Source organism: Chiloscyllium plagiosum, unplaced genomic scaffold (assembly GCF_037043375.1).
Source record: "Chiloscyllium plagiosum isolate Xiang-an unplaced genomic scaffold, Cpla_swu_hap1 HiC_scaffold_37, whole genome shotgun sequence".
Taxonomy (NCBI): Eukaryota; Metazoa; Chordata; class Chondrichthyes; order Orectolobiformes; family Hemiscylliidae; genus Chiloscyllium; species Chiloscyllium plagiosum.
In genome coordinates, this window is record NW_028270175.1 from 3,591,864 (window position 1) to 3,607,439 (window position 15,576).

The window sequence follows — 15,576 nt, forward strand, 5'->3', positions numbered from 1 at the left end:
AATCTTTACTGTGACATCTGCTATCCATTGTGTCTAGAAACTGATTTCCAATCTCACTTTGGGAATAGCTTTTAAGCTCCCAGCACCCATGTTCTTCAGGTTGTTTGTAGAAAACTGATACAGAAACTGTGACTCTGATCTACCAAATAACTACTTTAATTTTGATCTCTCAATGATATATTCCAAGTATCCATTATTAAAAACTAGATTTGAGTTGAAACCTACATTCTGATCCTTGTACCACTCAGCTAAGTGATTGTTAGAAAATGTTCTTTTCTCACATGAAGACTGAACCTGCAGTAAATACACATTGTAAAAACGAGGGAAAAAAAAATCAATGCTTAACGTCATATATTGATATTAAGACAAAGAACATGGTTCTTTGCTGCGTGGAGCACCTTAGTCATATTGGCAAAGCTTCATGTTCAGTTCTTGATTTCTACCAAGTTAGCTGGTCTCCACCCCATGTTAATATGGATATTAACATATCCTGGACCCCACATTGAGAGGGGACAATCAGCTGTAAATTCTGCAGGAGCAATGTAGACACAGTGGAATGCAGGGTTAGACTTGACTGACAGTTGTACAAGATAGTCTGACTTGCCAAGTGTCTAATCTGTGCTGTAAATAATGCCATTGTGGGCAATTTATGGAAGGATTTGTGATGTTCATAGCGTCACACTGCAGCAAGCGGCTGGTGGCTTCTCAAGAGGGAATTAATTAAAATTAAGATTTTATGGTTTGGCAGACTAGACTATAAAGCAAGTTATTAATATCGAGTAGAGATTTTGTTCCCTTCCTTGTATGTATGGAGTTTTAATGGATTCTGCCTTAATTATTCTTGATGACAGGTTATCTGTCCTGTTGCCGCTTCCTGGATGATAATCAAATTGTAACCAGTTCAGGAGACACCACTTGGTAAGTGTTGAAATCAGATTGCTGATGCTGCCAAACTGGTTAAACCAATTCAGTTTTCTAAAAATTACTGTTGAAGATTACTGTCAAGCGATTGACTCGTGTTCATGTATTCAAGGTGCTGAAGACCAGTTTGCAGTGTATTGAATAAGTATTTTCAATGCCAGTGCATCTTGTCTATTTTGAAAAGGTCAGCAAAGGTTGTATCCTTGTGAATTGTAGTGGGAAAGGTGTCACCAGATTAAACTATAATATGGGAGAAGGAAATCAAAATGTTGTCAGAATTTACAACATTCGAGAGAAATTGGATCAATGTAAAATAAGGACCTGGTTGCAAATTAGACGGAGCTCAACAGGTAAAATCACAGGTGAGCTGACATCAGACTGAGATCAATTGTAAATGTTTCAGGATTGCAGTAGAAGGGAGCTGCTTCATAATTTGTTTGACTCATCGATTTGGGTGGTAGATTGGAGGGGCTTATCATTGGAACTAAATGAAAGTAAATAGCAAATATTATGCTGTTTTATGTACAGTGAATTTATTGTGAAATTTGTGTTAGCGTCTAAACTATTTTATGCATTTTCTGTCATTAGTGCTCTTTGGGACATTGAAACTGGGCAGCAAACAACTACATTCACCGGCCACACTGGTGATGTCATGAGCCTTTCTCTTGGTCCTGATACAAGACTTTTTGTCTCTGGTGCATGTGATGCCTCTGGCAAACTTTGGGACATTCGAGATGGCATGTGCCGACAGACTTTCACTGGACATGAGTCTGATATCAATGCCATTTGTGTAAGTTTTAGCTTTTGGTTATGCAGCTTTATTTTAAGAGTGGGGTGATGCTGTTTTAATTGTTACTCTGAATCAAGAAAATGTGGTTTGAGCTTTCCCTGGTATAATAAAATGTATTTGCGATCATTTGCATTCTATTTCATTAATGTCTATATCCAAGTAAATAGATGGCGCACAAACAAGGTTTGAGAAATTATTTGCAACCTAAAATAACAGGATTTTCCAGATTACCAGTAAAATTGATACAATACAAAGGAAAGGTCAGTACTTGCTCGTTCGTGTGATGTAGATGTCCAACATTTTTGCTTCTCTTTGGTGACCCTTGAAATCACAAATCATTTCAGTCTTTGGGGTATTGGGATACCCACAGTGCTGTTATGAAAGAAGTTCCACAATTTTGACTGAGCAACAAGAAAGTACAGTAGTATATTTCCAAGTAAGGATTGTGTGGAGTTTGGAAGGAAACTCTGTGGTGTTCCCATGCGTTATCTGCCCTTGTCCTTCTAGGAAGTAAACCTTCCACAGTTGGAAGATCCTGCTGAAGGCGCTGTATGATTGGCTGCTGTGTGCAACATTTGCACAATGAAATGCCAATTAATGTTTTGTCTTAGATGGCACTCCTGATTTGTATCTCGTAGAATGTTGACTATGTTATTTTAAAGTTTAATGCTGTCAGAAAATATTCTGCTGAGCTACATTTTTATGGGTTTAGAGGGTTGGAGGAAATTTCTTTGCAAATTTATTTCAAATTTTCTGTTTCACGTTCAGGGTTAAAGTTGGTTAACCCAGATGCTCATTTTCATGTTCCTCTTTTGAAGATAGAAGGGGTGATTTTATTTCCGCATTGCTGACTGAAATTAGAGAAAGTATAATATTGTTTCCCACTGGTTTTGACATAATATATGAAATAATAGGCCATCTGCGGTGATCTAGCTCTAGGGCCAAAGCACTGAATGTCACTGCAGGTTGAACTAATTAAGCATTTTTATTATTCACCAGTTTAGGATCAGATGCCAGTTAAAGCCCACCTAATTTAAAATTAATCTGTTCACTCTGACGCAGGTAAATGGTAGTGTTAAAGCACTTTGGGTGAGGGGGACATGTGGTAGGAGCCTAGAAAAGTGCAGTATGGGTATCTATTTCAGCTAAGTAGAGTATTTCGGTTAGTTTTTTTGAAGTTTGCCTTTTCTCCCTCTGAGCAGAAATTCCCTTCAATTAAATATTGGAAGTCTGAAACAATTGCATTTGGACAGTGTTACAGTTGTGATCTCTTTTGCCTGTCCCCCATCCAATTGAGAATGAACCAGACTGTTCACAATCTCAATCATGTACTTGACCCCCAAGATAAACTTTTAGCCACATATCCATGGTATTGCTAAGAGTACTTCTGTCTCTGTCATTATCTCTCTCTTTTACTGCCTCAACTCAGCTGCTGAATGTCTGAAACATGAATTTTCAGCCTCCAGATTTGACTATTCTGTCAGACTTCAGACTATTGTCATCCAAATTCCTGATAAAGAGCTTATGCTCAACACATCGACTCTCCTCTTCCTCTGATGCTACCTGACCAGCTGTGCTTTTCCAGCACTGCTCTTCATTAAACTTAATTACTCAAGAAGCTAACTGGTCCTTACGTTGCTAGTTTTAATCACACTCCATCTTTTGCTGCTACTTTAGCTGCTTGGATCCTTGGCTCCAGAGTTCCCTCCTTATGCTCATCCAACTCTCCTCCTATAAAATGCTCGTTTAAAACCTAAGTTTTGACCAAGCTTTTGGTTGTCTGTCCTAATGACTTGCGTGAGTCAGCATTATGTTTTGCTTTATAATTATCTATATTATCTTAACATTTTATGACAATAACAGCATTGTGTAAATGTTATTTTGAAAGTCTATCTATGTTCCTGCTTAATATACTCTTTTGTTTCAGTTCTTCCCTAATGGCAATGCATTTGCCACTGGCTCAGATGATGCCACCTGCAGGCTGTTTGATGTGCGTGCTGACCAGGAGTTGATGGTATATTCCCATGATAACATCATTTGTGGCATTACATCTGTAGCATTCTCGAAGAGTGGTCGTCTCCTGCTAGCTGGCTATGATGATTTCAACTGCAATGTCTGGGATACTCTGAAAGCTGACCGTGCTGGTACTTTACGCATTTCACTCTGGCTATTTTTTCCTTTAGACTATGAATTCTGTGAAAAATAGATTTCAAATAAGTAAATTCATCTTACTGCTCAGAATTCTTTGCCTTAAGCATTTAACATTGCTAGCATCGCAAACAGTCATAAATATTAGCTAATTGTATTCATAATTTTAATAATGGCAGCAAACATGTTGTCGAATTCTTTAAAATAGCATCAAGAAAACTTTGAATCTAATCTGCCTGATATTTCATTATTAATCCTAAATCCAAATTGGTAGATAGAGAAGGATAATCTTCAGTGTTATAGCTGAAGATCCACTGAAATCCAGATGAGTTGTTTTTCTGTCCTATGAAACTTTTGCCCTTCTATTTCAGGTGTTCTGGCTGGTCATGATAACCGTGTGAGCTGCCTGGGTGTTACAGATGATGGCATGGCAGTTGCAACAGGATCGTGGGATAGCTTTTTGAAGATTTGGAACTAAACCTTAGGTTTGTTCAGCTTTGGTCTGCAACTAAATCAAAGCTAACGTGTGTTATGAGAGCTTGTTTCATGCACTAGAGCCAAATCAAAACCTCAAAGTGAGAAACAAATTTGGTTGCAAACAAAGTCTTTGTTTGAAGCAAATTAGTATTGTTTCCAATGTCTGTTGATGTTTGATTCTACACTGACTTGGCAATCATTCTAAGTATTGTACAATTTTTTAATCCCTTTTATTCCTGAAGAGAATTCTGCTGCAAGCAAATAGTTGAGCAATTAATTAGTGATACTGAGGAGAATCTTCAGATATTTTAGTTGTCATTTTATAGAACTCATTCATTCTCAGATTTTGCTAAATGATTAAACTTTTCATTTTTTTGAAGAGAACATTTTGCTTTCCAGACCCCTCTTCGCAAACATGAGTCTTTTTCCTGCTATTTAACTTTTACAGGTCATTGAACAAAACCCAGTGGAATTCTTCTTGACAATTGTCCCATGAAAATTAAATAGTCCATATTTGGAAGAATTACCTAATGGATCAAATGGGTTTATTTACATCCTGACTTTTTTTTTGGGTTATTCCAAGTGTTTTGAATGTAAAAATAAGGTATTAACCAATCAAGGAATAAAATTGTGCATGAACAATAGAGTGTTCTTCTATAAAATGATGGTTGCTGCCTTATGCAACCATAATTGATAGAAAAATTGCGTTTTAGAAACTCTGCCCCCAATTCATCAATTGTATAAACAGCAAATTCACAGTAATGCAACGTCCATTATAGCAGAATGACCTGTATGCAATTTTTAAAGCAGGAATCTAATCGTATCACTCAGGGACCAGAGTGGGGTTGACCTATCAACATAGTCTCAGGTGCACATGTTACATACGGACAGATGCTTGTTTAGAGGTTTTATTTCCAGTTCTGTCTAAACCAGGAGCATTGGTGTCAATACTCATCAAACCAAACTTTCTTCACTCCTTTGCAGATTGCAAATGGACTCCATGGTGACTGGAAGACCATTCCACATTCAATGACATTGCATATCCGATCCACTGATACTGACTTGGACACCCCCAACTTCAAAGGGCAAAATGTACTTTTAACCTTTGCTATAATGAAGAGCACAATGTTAGGCATCTTTAAATGGAAGATTGTGGTATAAAAATGAGATTGCGCATTCCTTTTGGGACCATTATTTTGTTTCTGTCTTGAGAAAACACTATCATCCCACAAAATGTAACTATAAAAGGATCTTGGTAATCATGAATAAACAGCTAATTTTCTCAGTAGTTTAAAATTTTAGAACCTTGAAGGTTTGCTGTCAGTTAAGTGTTGAAAGCTCTATTTTAACACGCATCTCAATTTTAAGTTGTGTTTTTAGCTAAGGAATTTGCTGGTATAAATTTTTTTTTTTTTTTTTTTGCTAAACAAGGGAGTCCTAGACCAGCATTGTCCTGGTTTGTCAAAGACTGTAAATTAGTCCCAGAGCTACTTTCTTTTTGGTCTTGTCCTGTGTCATGGACCTTTTGTTGCACAAATACTGCATTTAAAAATGTGTTGGAACTAAACTAACCAAGCACAGAGTCCTGGTAATGAATGCTTGTTTTTAAACTGTAATTTTCCCCCCTTCACCATGTGGATAACATAGAAATTAATTAAAACTCCCCAATGAATTTTAAGCTGGTGGGTTTCTCTGTAAAGTAGCTCAGGGCTAATTCTGCCCATACTTGCTGGAGATTCCTGCTCTAGCAGCCGCAGATGTCCTGTGCTTGGATTTGGTCAATGTGTGTATCAAATGATGTAAGTCAATGTTGAAAATAATGATCTTGAGGTTTCTAAGTTAATTTTTTGGGAGTTATTTTGTTTTTCCTTTTGCCATGGGAGGGTTTACTCTTATAGAAGCATGCTGTAGAATTGCAAAAAGTGCTTATGGAATTAAGTCAGTAGATGTTCTTTTTAAGACACCTGTTAAATTGTAACCATTGCAGCTGTAATCATGGCTACTCTGTGCATAATCAATGAAGAATTAAAAGGCTATGCACTTTCTGGAGTAGCGCACTCTCAACAAACTTGGCCTGTTCAAATGATCTTCATCTTGAATGATTCTTAAAGAAACAAACCATCCTGTTTATACATTTAAAAATTGAAATTCTTTATGTAGAAAGCTTAATGTTAGAATCATTTTCTAGAACAGGTTTCTGGCTTTCTGATTTTGCTCAGTTGAACAGCAGAGTTCTCTGCACCATACTTTACTGTAAACAGAAGTGCTCTTGACTAGCATTAGTGGCTTTCTCATTCTGTTCCTGCAAACCTGTACAGATGTGCTGTAATTGTGCGTAGGCCTGGACTGGCAACCCTTTCCATTAATTCTGTAGGTCTTTCCTCACTCCTTTCCTTTTGCCTTTTGTATTTAATTTGAAGTCGGTGTACTACAAGAAAGCTGGATGCAAGATAGATAACTATATTAAAATGTACTGTTATTTAAGATGTAATAAAGCAGTTTGACATGAGCTATGTCTTGGCTGGTTACTTTTATTATATATTTCCATAGATTTATGGAAGCGAGATTATTCATTAATTATAAATTTGAAAATGACTGTCACTAAAATCAGACAATATTTGGTCATATCTCTCTTCCATTCCTAGCCTGCTTTCAGCTGTTATTTGGGATATCGACAACATTTAGCGCACAGCTTCAGCTCTGAATTGGAGAGCATGGTACACTCAACGAGAGTCAGATAATGGCCCTTTTGTGGAAATTAGCATAGCCAAAACACACTAGATACTGATCTAGCAAGCACAGCATACACCATTATGGCACCATTCTCCAGAATATGTCTCCAGGTTGCCTTCAGACCCTTTTGCAAGGCTTTCTTGCTGATGCACAATATCATGTACACTGTACCTTTGTTTGTTGCATGCAATGAATGTAATGTATGATTTCTAGCCAAAGAAAAATTGGACTAATAAAACAAATACTAACCTTAAGCTGTCAGTGTCAGAAATTCTACCATTTTATTTCTCTCATAACTTATTGCAATTGTCTTGTGTGTTCATTTGTTTCCTTCCACTCCTGGAAGCAAAGACACCTGAAATATTGTTTTTTAACCTTCAGCAAAGTGAGCATAAATCATTGCCCCAAGTCATGTAGTCAAGCTTAAACTCAGCTGCTGATTGGTCAGGGTAGAGATTCCTGACTTGGATTAACAGCAGAGATTGTGGGTCAAACCTTAAACGTTATTGATCTCTATTGCACAGTCCCTTTGCATATTGTGTATTTTCCTAAGGAGTTTGAGAGTAAATTCATGCAAGGACTAAAGTTGCACCAGTTGTATAATTTTGTCAAGTTTATAGTTAATTTTGATTATCTAGAGCTGTAATATTTTCATTGGTCAGTGGATCAGTCATTGTCTAAGTAGAAAAGGATGGATGTGCATACATTTTTAAATGAAAATTTGAGCCTGAGTTCTGAACTTGCTATCTCGTCCTGAAATATCATTAACTCATCACTACATCTTGATGCATAAAGCTGCTTGTTTAAATTGCTGAAATGTCACTTGAACTGTAGGCTGCTGCCACTATTTTAAGGATGCAGTAGTTTTCCAATGAGATGATTTGTCATGGGATTACCAATGACCTATGCCATTATTGTTCCGGAGTGAAGATTTCATTTAAGCCTGGTTACACTTGTAACATTGAATTTAGACCTCATTATCTGCAAGGGATAAGGTCACTGACTTGCCATGGATAACAAAAAAAACATAGCTTGCCTATCTACAGTGAGGGACTGCGCAATGTTGTCCAAACTGGATGAAAGAATGAGGAAAAACTAAAGATGTGGTCTGGGACTAACTCAAGTGTGTAGATCCACAGGTAGCATGTCAGTGGATAATGAGAACAGTGTACTCTAAAGCTTTTGCTTTATAATGGACAGTTGTATTTTACAGGATTGCAAAAACAAGTTTCAGGTAACATTATACATTTCTTTGGACTATTGCTATTTTTATAGTTTAATTTTTTTCAGTTAAAGTGGACAGGGTGACAACAATTCTCATGAGCAGCTTTCTTTTTTTGAGTTTAGAGAAAATGCAATTAACTTAATGGTTAAAGAACAAAATTTCAGCAAAACTGACTCCTAGTGAAGCTATCTGGAAATGAATCAATTTATGAAGCAAATGCATTCCTTCCTGAAGTCATTGACAGCTTCTGCTGTCGCAAACATCCTTTTCTTCTGAACTAAGGGAGTCAGCCACAAATAAGATTTAAGAATTTAGAGCTAATTATTTCTCTCCAACAAACTTGTCAAGTCATTGTTTATTTCTGTAAAGCCAATTTACTCTCGTTACAAATTGGGTTGAAGAGTTAGTCTAAACCATGTGACTGCGGAATTTGAGCTTCAGGTTGATTCAGAAATAGATGTTTGTTGCAACAGTAACCAGCCCAACTGGTGTATGCTGGTATTTAGTATCCATGTTAATGTCCCTCCCATGTTAATGTCCCTCCCAGTCTGCTACATTTAACTGTCAATATTTCCTCTTCCTTATTGTGTAATTAATAAGCTCCCTTTTAGATATATCATGCTTATTCACCATAACTAATAGCTGATTCTGCTTTGTAACCACTGGTAAAAGGTTGTCCTGAATTCCTTATTAGATTTGTTAATTATGCTATATTTTATGACTGCAGTTTTGGACGCTATCTATATAATAATAGAAATGTACAGCATGGAAATAGACCCATCAGTCCAACTTGTCCATGCTGACCAGATGTCCCAACCCTTAATTCATTTAGAGATGAGACACTTTTAGTTTCATTCATACAGAAATCTAGATGCAAGCAGAGCATACTCCACTTTTTAAAATTTATTGATTTGCGAGATATGGGTGTCACTGGCTGGCCTGCATTTATTGCCTGTCCCTAGTTGCTCTTGAGAAGGTGGTGGTGAGCTGCCTTCTTGAACCAGCTGTGGGTTGACTCTCCATGCCATTAGGGAGGGAATTCCAGGATTTTGACCCAGCAATATTCAGTTTTCTTGTATGCATGTAGAAAAGTTTAGATTACAGATTTCCAGCACCCAGCTGTATAATGCATGTCATTTTGTACAGTTTAAAGTCTAGGATTTCTCACAACATCAAGGAAAGCTTGCTGAGGCTATTCGTCATGAGCAGGCTTATTAAGGCTACATTGAGGTGAATGTTTAGTTTTTAATGGAAAATGTGGGCATTGAGAATTTCCACTGAAATTGCTCAGACAGAAGCTTTTGGAACAGTTCCACGTTTTTAAATGGTGTTGTCTTGACAAACTGAAGATCAGTCAACTTGAAGTACAATGCATCATTTGGGTTTCCAAAGCAAACCTTTTCCACAACTTATACGTTAGAGTGAGTGACTCAGTATGGCGCATACAATTCTGGGGAATAGTCATTTATGCAGTTTCTCAAGCAGTGACTTTGAATCTTATCAATTAAATACGGCTGTAGACTGCATTTTAGTTCGTCCTCAAATGATCAGGAGAATTATATTTTCAGAATGTCAAGGCATTGGCAGTCATTCCGTTTAAATTTAATGGGATGAGTCTTATTGGCGAGACCAGTATTTGTTAGGCAACCTAGTTATCCTTTCCCTAACAGGCCATCCAGTTTATTTCAGCTAAAGGTCTGCAGTCATGCAAGAGGACCAGATCAGAGTAGCAGATTTCCTTCCCTCAAGGACATTGGTGAACTAGATAGGTTTCAATAACAATGAAGGTTTCATGGTTTGAGACTAGCATTTCACATTAATTGCACCAGCTGCTTGGCCTTTGAGAGGGCCCTATTCCCACCCTGCCCCTGAACCTGGGCCTCTGGATTATTAGCCCTGTGACTTTACCATTGAGACACCATCTCTGCAGACAATTAGGTAATATGTGCATAAAAATACAACTCTAGTCCTTACAGCAAATTTGTACTGTTCAGAACCTCAATTTCACCCCTTTTTGTAGTCTCTAGAAAATAAATGAAATTTGGTACCACTTAGGTTTTTCAAAAGTGAACAATCAGATGATATTCAAGTGATTCAGCAAAGATGTGTTTTTAATTCATTCACCAGATGAGGGTATCACTGGATAGGCTGGCATTTATTGCCCAGAGGACATATAAGAATCAACCACATTGCTGTGGATCTGGAGTCACGAAGGCCAGACCAGGTAAGGATGGCAGTTCCCTTCCCTAAAGGGTATTAGTGAACCAGGTGGAGTTTTCCTGACAATCAGTGGTGATTTCATGGTCGTCATTAGACTTATCATTCCAGATTTTATATTGAATTCAAATTCCACCATCTGCCATAGCAGGATTTGAACCCAGGTCTTTTTTCTGGATGTTAGGTATGTACTTGTAGTAGGAACCAACAAGTCTGCAAGAGCTCTGGTTTTGAAAGAAAAATTGCTTGCATTTGTATAGCACCCTTTAGGTACTATGGGAAACGTAGGAAACTTGACAGACAATTTGCAGAAGGCTGCATTACCCAGAAATGTGATGGTCTCTTTTGACAGTGTTTGCCAAATACTTGTTGGTTTCCATGCTATGGGACAGATTCCTTCATGAGCTAAGTACTTGATCAGGTTGCAGAGCTGGAACTACTGGAATGTCCTGGGTTTAAAACTATTCACTTGCGTTGCGAGAGCTACTTCAAACAATTTATTGTAATAGAGTATTTCCTTAACACTTCCTTCATACAAAGGTTTATTCTGAACACTAAATGAATATCATAATTCATGTGATTGCTGTAGGTAAATAATGTATTTTGGATAATGACAGCCCTCCTATTTGTTATTCAAGCTGTCTATATTACTACCTCAATAAGTTAGTCTTGGCCAGCAACATTTCCCATTAAGTTGTCAAACTACATACCAGTAGGTATACTTGCAGCCTCTAAGTATCTCCTTGATCTTGTGATACATAATAAGAGGCCCATTGCAGGAAGTACGGACATAAATTTTTGAATTTTTAAGGTTAGGTGATTAAGGCTTAGATGACTTCAATATATTGCCAGACGTAACAATTTTGTATATCTTGCAGATTAAAATTAACAACACAAGGTTATAGTCCCAACAACCTGGTGTTGTGATTTTTTAACTTTGTACACCCGAGTCCAACACAGGCATCTCCAAATCAATCTGCAGGATGTGCTGGAAGTGCTCTGACCAGGGAGAATATGTGAAAAGAGGAACAGAATTAATGTTTCAGATCAAATTACTGCAGAAAAATCATTTCTCTTGCCACAGATGCTGCCACACCTGAGTACCTACAGCAGGATATGTTTTAATTTTGGATTTCCAGCATTTACAATATTTCGCTTTTAATAAATCTGCTTTGTGCCGAGGCTGTTTTAAATGTGGGAAGCCTTTAAAAGCCAGTAGAGGATAACTTAAAAACCAATTCGGAGGGAGATGAAATATCAGGGTAAACTAACTCAAGATTGCGATATCTAAAATGTAACAGGCAAGAGTGGACATTGGACCGCTGGGGAAGTAGTAATGGAGAACAAAGAAATGGCGGAGGAATTGTGAATAGGTACTTGGCATCAGTTTTCACAGTGGAAGACACCAGCAGCATACCAAAACTTTGAGAGCCAGGGCAGGGAAGGGGTGTCATGGTCATTAAGGAGAAGGTATTTGGGAAGCTGAAAGGTCTGATTGTGGATAAATCATGTAGACCAGATGGACTGCACCCCAGTGTTCCAAGGGAGATTGCTGAAGAGATTGTATATGTATTGGTGGTGATCTTTCAGAAATCATTGCAATCTGGAAATGTTCCAGAGGAGTGTAAAATGGCTAACGTAAAACCCCAGTTTAAGGAGGAAGGAGGCAGAGGACAGGAACCTATAGGCTGGTTGCCCTGACCTCTGTTGTTAAGGAGGTAAAAACAATGACTGCAGATGCTGGAAACCAGATTCTGGATCAGTGGTGCTGGAAGAGCACAGCAATTCAGGCAGCATCCGAGGACAGGCAAAATCGACGTTTCGGGCAAAAGCCCTTCATCAGGAATAAAGGCAGAGAGCCTGAAGCGTGGAGAGATAAGCTAGAGGACTGTTCTGTTGTTAAGGTTTTAGAGTCCATTATTAAGGATGAAATTGCAGAGTATTTGAAAGTGTGTGGTAAAACAAGGGTGCAGTCAGCATGATTTTGTCAAGGGGAGGTTGTACCTGACACATCTCCTCAAATTCTTTGAGGAAGTAGTGAGCAAGTTAGACAAAGGTGAGCCAGTGGAAATGACCTGTTTGGATTCCCAGAAGGCCTTTGACAAGGTGCTGCACAGGGACTGGGCACTGGCATGGATAGAGGATTAGCTGACAGGCAGAAGGCAGAGAGTGGTGATAAATGGGGGTCTTGTATGGGTGGCAGCCAGTGACTAGTGGAGTTCTGCAGCAGTGTTGGCACTACAACTGTACATGATTCTCATTAAAGATCTGGATGAATGAACTGACAGTATTGTCGCTATGTTAGCAAATGGCACAAAGCTAGATGCAGGGAAAGGTTGTTGAGGAAGCAGGTAGGCTGCAGAAGGACTTGGATAGCCTAGAAGTATGGGAGAAGTGGCAGATGGAATGCAATCTGGGAAAGTGAGAGGTTACGCATCTTGGTCGGAAGAACAGGTGTTGACTATTCTACATGGGGATAGACTTCAGAAATCTGAAATATAAACAGACTTGGGAGTCCTACTTCAGGATTGGTTCAGTTTGCAGTTAGAAGGAAAATGCAATGTTAGCCTTGACAGCTGTCTGCAGTGAAGAATTCCACAGACTTATTCCTCTCTGAGAAGAAATTCCTCCTGATTCCTGTCGTAACTGGACTATTCCTTTGAGAATACACTGTCTGGTCCTGACTACCCCACAAGGGGAAACAAGCTTTCCACATGTACCCCACTAAGTCCCCTAAGAATCTTTTATGTTTCATTAAGGTTTCATTCTCATGCTTCGAAAATTTAGGAGATTTTTCAGTCTTTCTCCTCGTTAGTCCCCCTATTACTCTTTCTCTGGTGATACTTATTTATTTCCTCTCTCCCTTTTATTCGATTATTTAGTGACTCGGAATGTTCTTGTGTCATCTATTGTGAAAACTACTAACACAGTATTTATTCAACTGTGCCATTTCCTGCCTCCCCAGGAAATTTATTTCTCCAGCCTCCATCTCTAAGGAGCTTTTGTTAACCTTGGCTTCTCTATTCCTTTCTGTATATTTTAAGAAATTCTTGCTGTCCATTTTGAGATTAATTGCTAGTTTACCCTTAGTTTATTTTGTCTTACCAGTAATATTTGCCATGTTGCATATTCATTCTATTTCAATTTGATGCTATCCTTAAATTTTCCTGGTAAAAGGTTTATTCCCCTTCATAGAATCATTCCTCCTCATTGGGAAATATCTTTGTGTCTCATGAGCTACTTTTTGTAGTTGTACAAAACATCTTTTTCTGCTTCGCGCCTTTCCCAGTCCACTCCAGTTAACTCAGACCTTTCACCAGTTTCACCAGTCCACTTGTTTATCTGTCGCGGCAGGCTATGTTCACCTATTGTTTATGCCTCTCCCCTCCTGCCCACCCCATCTTTTGCATAAATACCAACCTCTTCCTAGCTGCCATCAATTCCAAAGGAGGGTCACTGGAGCCGAAACATTAGTCCTGTTTTCTCTCCACAAATACTGCCAGACCAGCTGAGTTTTTCCAGCAATTTGTTTTGTTTCCTGTTAGTCTGGCCTCATTTCATGTCATTACCCGGTTGATTTCAACTAGGCTTCTCCCTCTCAAACTTAATATTAAATTCTTCCTGGGTGATTTTTTTTTGCTCTGAGATAATTTACTAAACCTGTCTTATTACACGCCGCCAGATCCGAAACAGCTTGATCCCTGGTTGCACCGACAAAATGACGTCCTCGGGAAGTATCCTTGATACAAAAGCCACAAATCATGGGTTACCAATTCTTTGAAGTGAATATCTGGTGTAACTGAAGGGAGGGGGAGATGAATTGATGGGGTCATGTGTGAGGATGTGAAGATTAAATGGTTTCTTATTACTTTAAATAATCTAATATTTCAAAGAAGAAAAATGCTTGTGTATACACAGTCATAGAGATGTCCAGCATGGAAACAAACCCTCCAGTTCGACTTGTCCACACCAACCAGATATCCTAAATCAATCTAGTCCCATGGGGCAGCATGGTGGCTCAGTGTTGCCTCACAGTGCCAGGGACCCGAGTTCAATTCCCACCTTGGGCATGACTGCGTGGGTTTCCTCCCGCAGTCCAAAGATGTGCAGGTTAGGTGAATTGGTTATGCTAAATTGTCCATAGCGTGCAGGAATGTGTAGGTTAGGGGCATTAGTCTGGGATAAATGTAGGGGAATGGATCAGGGTGGGTTACTTTTCGGATGCTCTGTGTGGACTTGTTGCGCCGAAGGACCTATTTCCACACTGTAGGGTTTCTATGATTTGCCAGCATTTGGCCCAAATCCCTTTAAACCCCTTGTATTCAAATACCCATCTTGATGCCTCTTAAATGTCGTAATTGTAATTAAAGTCAAATGCCAGAGGCAGTAGCTGTGCAGATTCACTTCTGGGTCAGACAGCAGTGGAGGTTCTTCTGAGTCACTTCCAATGTGGTCACTGCCTTTCTCTTACTCCTTTTATTTTTGAAAGTGTCATCTTGTTCTCTTCTCTTTCTCTGCCCCCCCACCACCACCACCACCGAAAGTTCCAAAACAATGCAACAGCTTATAAAACAGTAATTAGCTATGGCTGGAATTTGAGAAAATCAGCTCCAACTCTGAAAATACCTCAAAGGAGCAGCTCTTACTGCCATTACTTTTTTCCTTCATCCATCTTGGATTACGCAGAATCCATTTTTTAACACATTGCAAATGCATGGGCAATGACCATTAATTTATTGTATTTAATAACTAATTGAGGCAATTTGCAAATGAACCTCGAATACACTAGTCCCCATAGAATCACCAGTACAAAAGAGGCCTTTTGGCCCATCACGTTACCATGCAATGATGGTCAGAAAGTTCAAGCAAGTTGTTGGAGCTGCAACAGTGAGAACCTCATCCTGTTGTATTTCTAATGCTTGACAGATTTCTCTCAAAGAAAGGGGACTCAAAGAAAATTTGCAGCCCAGGAACAGGCCTTTCGGCCCTCCAAGCCTGAGCCAATCCAAATCTACTGTCTAAACCTGTCGCCCAATTCCTAAGCATCTGTATCCCTCTGTGCCCC

The 15,576-nt window shown here is 38.8% G+C and overlaps 1 protein-coding gene across 3 annotated transcripts in view; it reads left to right on the top strand.

Moving 5' to 3' along the window:
• The window catches only part of LOC122540466 (guanine nucleotide-binding protein G(I)/G(S)/G(T) subunit beta-1), a 69,347-nt gene extending 62,502 nt beyond the window's left edge, over window positions 1–6,845 (top strand). For all 3 annotated transcript variants that reach the window (XM_043676307.2, XM_043676310.2, XM_043676309.2), the window contains exons 7-11: window positions 852–918; window positions 1,510–1,711; window positions 3,639–3,855; window positions 4,231–4,344; window positions 5,321–6,845. In XM_043676307.2, coding sequence (XP_043532242.1) covers window positions 852–918; window positions 1,510–1,711; window positions 3,639–3,855; window positions 4,231–4,337 — 593 coding nt within the window. In that variant the 3' untranslated portion in view covers window positions 4,338–4,344; window positions 5,321–6,845. The remainder of the gene's footprint in view (window positions 1–851; window positions 919–1,509; window positions 1,712–3,638; window positions 3,856–4,230; window positions 4,345–5,320) is intronic.
• The last annotated feature ends 8,731 nt before the right edge of the window (window positions 6,846–15,576 follow it).